The sequence below is a fragment of the Marmota marmota genome, unplaced genomic scaffold, assembly GCF_001458135.2.
Source record: "Marmota marmota marmota unplaced genomic scaffold, marMar, whole genome shotgun sequence".
In the NCBI taxonomy this organism is placed as follows: domain Eukaryota; kingdom Metazoa; phylum Chordata; class Mammalia; order Rodentia; family Sciuridae; genus Marmota; species Marmota marmota.
In genome coordinates, this window is record NW_026000174.1 from 65,309,521 (window position 1) to 65,315,520 (window position 6,000).

At 37.9% G+C, this 6,000-nt stretch overlaps 1 protein-coding gene across 5 annotated transcripts in view; it reads left to right on the forward strand.

Moving 5' to 3' along the window:
• LOC107135942 (solute carrier family 22 member 9-like) overlaps positions 1-6,000 on the forward strand; it is a 54,098-nt gene that overhangs the window by 42,389 nt on the left and 5,709 nt on the right. For all 5 annotated transcript variants that reach the window (XR_007342469.1, XR_007342471.1, XR_007342472.1 and 2 more), the window contains exons 6-7: positions 4,341-4,456; positions 5,135-5,349. Coding sequence is in view for 1 of the 5 variants with exons in the window: in XM_015478129.1 (XP_015333615.1) it covers positions 4,341-4,456; positions 5,135-5,349 (331 nt within the window). In the remaining 4 variants the exon portion in view is untranslated. The remainder of the gene's footprint in view (positions 1-4,340; positions 4,457-5,134; positions 5,350-6,000) is intronic.

Sequence of the window (6,000 nt, forward strand, 5' to 3'; positions counted from 1 at the left end):
TCACTCATCTTTATTTATAAATTAACTTTAATTTTGGGAATTGAACCTCGTGGTGTTTTTCCACTGAACTACATTTTCAGTCTTTTTATTTCAAGACAGGGTCCTACTAAGTTATTGAGGCTAGCCTTAAACTTGTGATGCTCCTGCCTCAGCCTCCTGATTTGCTGGGATTACACGTATGCACTATCAAGCCCAACCTATTCACTCATCTGTTGATGAACACTTGAGTTGGTTCCATATCTTGGCTCTTTTATATACACTGAATATAGCAATTCTATTTTTACTTATTGAAGAAACTTCACATTATTTCCCATGATTGTACTAATTTGAATTTCTATAAATAGTGTGCAAAGGTTCTCTGTTGTTCACATTCTCATTAACACTTGTAATTCTTTGTAGTTTTTTTTTAATAATAGCCTTTCCAAGTGGGAAGAAGTAAATATATCATTGTAATATTTTTTTCTTTTGCTAGGGATTGATCCCAGGATTGCTCCATCACTGAGCTACATCCCCCAGTATCTCCTCCACTTTCTTATTTTGGGAGAGGGGAATCACTCAATTGCCCAAGCTGGGCTCAAATTTATAATCTCCTACCTCAGTCTCCCAAGTAGCTGGGCTTACAAACACATGCCACCATGTTCAACTTCATTGTAGGACTGATGTGCATTTACTGTGTGCTTAGTGATACTGAGTATTTATTTTTTTACCTATTGCCCATTCACAGGTCTTCCTTTGAGAGGTGTCTGTTCAGATCTTTTGCCCATTTTTTTTTAAATCAATGGTTCCCACTACTGCTTATAAGGATCCCCGTGTGTGTTAGGGAGGTGGATGCTGCAGCCTAGGAATCTGTATTTTGAAGCGTTCCAGGTGATTCTGAAGATTGTCTTCCCATCTTAATTTCAGATTTTTTTTTTGTATTTTAATTAATTTTTGGTTATTGAGTCATTTGAGTTTCTCATACATCTTGGAGAACAACGACTTATCAGAGCATAGTTGACAAATATCTTCCTCCCTGTGTATTTTGTTTCTTCCATATGTTCCTTGCTTACTTTTTGTGCAGAATTTTTTTCTAATCCTACTTGTCAATTTTGACTTGTTTCTTTTTGCGGTCTCATCTAAAAATTCTTTCCCACACCACAGTCATGTAGTTTTATTCCAAGTTTTCTTCTGGTAGTGTAATGGCTTGGGGGACTTCCATTTAAGTCTGAAGTCTATTTTGGATCAATTTCCCTATGTAGTAAAGACATGGGTCTGACTTTTTTTTCCAGCATATCAAATGGGCTTTATTGTTTTGAGATATGATCCTTGAATACCTAATTTGTTGAGAGGTTTTATGATGTAAGGATGCTGAATTTCATCTGATGCTTTTCCTGTACATCTTTAATACAGATTTTACTGTGATCTGTAAGTTGTTTTTTGTGTTTCTGTTTCTTTTGTCTTGAAATGTAGACATGTGTGAAGGAAGACACAATGACAAAATGGTATGTAAAAAATTCTTAGCATCACTAAGCATAAGGGAAGTAGAAATCAAAACCACATTGAGATATTACCTGTACCTGTTAGGAGAGCATTTATTAGATTAAGGACAACTAATAATGAGAATGTAGATAAAAAAAGAACCCTTGTACACACTGCTGATAATAATGGAAATTGATGCCACCATTGTTGATAACAATATGGAAATTCCTCAAAAATTTGAATAGAATTATTTGATCCAGCAATCCCACAACTTGGTATATATCCAAAGGAATTCAAATTTGGATCTCGAGGAGATCTCTGAATTCCCATATTCATTGTGGAAATTCATCAGATAAGTAAGTTCTAGAAATCCACTGTATGGCATTCTGACAATAATAAAGAATACTATATTATGTACTTCAAAATATCCAAGAGGTCAGATCTTGTCCTAACTGTTCTTATCAAAATAAATAACAAAAATGAATACACAGGGGAGGAAGAAATTTTGAAGGGACTCAGTATATTGATAGGTTTTGGTGACAACTTCACAGGTATGCAGTTACTTCCAAAATCATTAAGATGCATTGTTAAATATGGGCAGATTTTTCAATATTGATTATATATTAAAAAGAAATTTGAGAAGCAGAAAATAGTTATCATCATCTTCTATCTATGAACAAGTTCACAAACATTGTCCCAAAGCTCAAATGATTTGTTTTATTACTCAACTGGCACTGGAATGTCAGTTCTTTCAGCTTCCAAATGCATCCTGCCTTGGGTCTGTGTTTTGCCCTCTTTCCCCATAGCATTTTTCCTTTCTCGCACTTCCTTTCTGAACATGTTCCATAACTCCCTGTGACAAATTCTTTGACAGATAGGGGACAGAAGCATTTCCAGCTCCTGTCTTCAGAAAGATCACCCATCCTCACCAGGTCAGTGGGCTTGATACAGCCTTTGAGCAGTCAAGTAATGTGGCAAAGTGAATCCCAAAGAGGGAAACCTAACCTCAATGTAGAGATGGAGGCTTTGAATGCATCTTGAAAATTGTAGTGTCTGAAATGTGTCTTCAAGATTAGGGTAGAACCATCCAGGTTTCAACAGTCAGGGTATATGGTTATTTGCATTTGAGTGGAGTCCAAATGACTTCAGAAGGGCAAAGTGACTGGTGTCCTGGTAAATGTTTAACTCCAACATTCAAAGATTTGAAAATATCCTAGAGTCCAGAATTGTAGCAATTATTAATTTCTGTGGATTGCTAAATTCCACCAGAGTCAAATTCCAGCTAACCTTATGATGTCAACAGGCTCTTAATCATTAAAAATTTAACAAAGAGCTCTTATAAATCAGTATGAACTGACTTCAAGGCACCTATGTTGGCACACATGGAAAACTGAGACAATTTCAGGCTTTTCCCCAAATCATGGTGTGATGATGGGCATAGAAAGGAAGTCACAGAGAAAGATACATTCATAAAATGTGAAGAACCAGCATAACCCCCATTTGAATAGGTGCTGCTTCTTCCCCAAATAAGGGTTACCAGGAAGGACAACTTGTAAAGGCCCCAATGTCAGCTAGCATTACCCACCTAAATATCTCTGGAAGCTCCACTCATTTCTGTAAGCTCATCAAAAATTTGTAACTGGTACCAAATTAAGCCAGTATGCCCTGATGTTTGACTTTGATATTGGAAGGGTTTGAAGACCACTCTCAGGCATTGCAGCCTTCATCTGAGACAGATTTAAGGTCTTCTTGCAGCCAATTCTTATTAATACCACAAGAACAATGACTAGTGGTCATGGGTTTATGTGTTTGGTGCAGAGGGTATCACCACAGATGCCTCTCTAACACAAGCATAAATCCTGTTTCCACTACTTGAAGCTAGGGCTGAAAGCTGTCGGGCCATTCCCAATGGTGTAGAATTCCCCAGTCATGGGAGTAGGTCCAATTCTCTGAATTCTCTTCTTCACAAAATTTTTCTGAAGACGTTTATAGTATTATCACATTTGTAGAGGAGACATGGCAATGGAATTAATATCTCCAAATAACTAATAAATTAATAATTACAAGAGTTCTGGTAGAAGTAGTTTGTTATGCACATTTATAAATTACTATTACTACTAAATAGCCTGGAAAATGTTTGTGAGAAGGGTGTTTTTCCCCTACTTTTCCTGATCCTGACTCTTTTATTTCTTCTTTTCAATGACAAAGAAATTGAGGTAAAGTGATGTCAGTCACCTTGCCCAGGGTACACAACAAGCAATTGGCAAGTCCAATGTAGCACTTCAGTATAAAACTCAGCCTGAGCTTAAATTAATTTAAACCAACATCATCCATGATTCCAACTCAAGTTTAATTCCAGGTCCCTCTTTCATGGGGACACACCATCCAAGTTATTTTATAAAATAGGATGACTAAAAAACTAAGAAATAAAAATAAAGAAATAAATTGCCAGGAAATAATTCATCTTCCTGAGACAGGAGAATTATTTCCCCATCATTAGTAACTAATGGAGAAAAAAACTCTACTACCTACACTTCTATAGCCATCTAGTATGAATGGGGCTTTGGATTGTAGGATTGTAGTCTAACTCATCATGTGGTTTCCTTTCTCATATAAATCTCTAACATACACTCTCTTTTCAATGCTGTATAATCCTCTCCAGTTTCCTGCTAATGTGTCTTCATTGCACAAGTTCCCTGAGGTTCTGTGAACTACTGAGTTTGCCTAGCACACTGCTTTTATACCTTCTATTATTTCAATGTCTATATTTTCCACTAGATAATGAAATTATTGAACTTGCTCTCTGTGTTTGCTTGGTGCTTCCTCAATACCCATCATTTTCTGACAATGGAACAATTTGTTGTCTCTGTTATTAACTGAAGGCTGTGAGATCCACCATGAAGGAGGAGCTGAAGGCAACACAGACAAAACCTACTCTGTGCGACTTGTTCCACACACCCAACCTGTGTAAACGGATATGTCTCCTGTCCTTGGTGAGGTAGGCTTAACACCATGCTTACAGAAAGAGTGGAGAAAGAATGTATTCCTTCTTTCAACTTGTACAATATGTGGTGAGCACAGCTTTGGAGATAAAAGATGAGGAAGACATAAAGAGCACCAATATGGCTGTGGACAGTCAGAGGGTCATGTAAAGACTGACACAGAACCATTGCACAGTGAGGAGTCCTGTTTATCATATCACACAGCTAGGCTCACACCAGAGACTGATGCTGCAAACTCCAACTATGAACAGACATTGTCTTTGATTTTCTTCATTGCTTGCTTTCATTGTTTGCTTTAATGGAGGTAAAATTTCAAAGAGTGAATTGCGTAAATATATGTAATTCACTGTATATTTACATATGTAAAGATATTTCCAACACTCAGATCAAGAGCTGAAAAAACTCTAAAATCCTAAAGACCCTTAAGGATTGTATTGTATTTCCACAATATCCCTCACATCTCCCTAAACTAAACATCCCTGATGGCCTCCAGCATCATACATTTGTTTTAGTACAGTTAATAATTAAAATAATCACTCATAGGCACATATTCCAAAGAAGAGATATGCCTGTATGTTTTAACCCCAACAAATGACTGAGCCAGTATTACCATTATCTAAAGGATATAAGTGCTAACCCTTGTGGCATGTGTCTTTCCTGTGTGTTTGCTACAGATTTGCAACAATCCTGCCTACTTTTGGCTTGATTCTCCACCTCCAGCACCTAGGGAGCAATGTTTTCCTGGTCCAGGTTCTCCTTGGTGTAGTCAACCTCCCAGCCAATTGTGTTTCACTTTGGGCACTGAAACACAGGGGCTGTCGTATAAGCATATTTTTTTTCATGTCCATGATGGGAATCACTTTTCTGGCCATCATATTTGTGCCTTCAGGTGAGGAAAGAGCATGGGGGGGGGGGAAGGAAATATGTTCCTCACTTCCCTCAGGATTTTTCAGGTAGCACCTACAGGAATCAGAAAAACTGGGTTCTAAGGTCTCCCTGACACAAGTTGGGCATTTAGGACAGATTCTGCCATTAGGTTGCTAGGAAAACAGCCAAAGGTCAGTAAAGTTTGTTCAGATGCCTGCTTCTCTTCATTATTGTCAGTTAAGTACCTGGAACATGGTGCCACTGAGTTCTGAGTTTCTCTAGGTCAGCAATACAACATTTACCCATTGGCCAATCACATTTTCTTGCAAACATGAAGAGTCTAGACTTACCATCATGAGCCGCACTGTACTATCACTTCCTCTGCCTGGCTCTGTCTTATTACTTCACCTTCAGTGACAATTTATTCCTGAACTCTGTGTGTCTACACATGAGTCTCATGGTAGGTCACCAGAATGCAACCTTGGATTGGAGAGTTGTCTTGACTTAAGGAAATGCAACTCCTTGTGTTCAAGTAGAGAAGAGGTGTACAGCAGCAACAATATATCCATCATCATGCATTGCTGAACTCCTTGTGTTGTAATGTGTTTTACAAAAATCCCACAATTGTGGGCTCTCCTCCTCCTCCTCCTCCTCCTCCTCCTTCTTCTTCAAT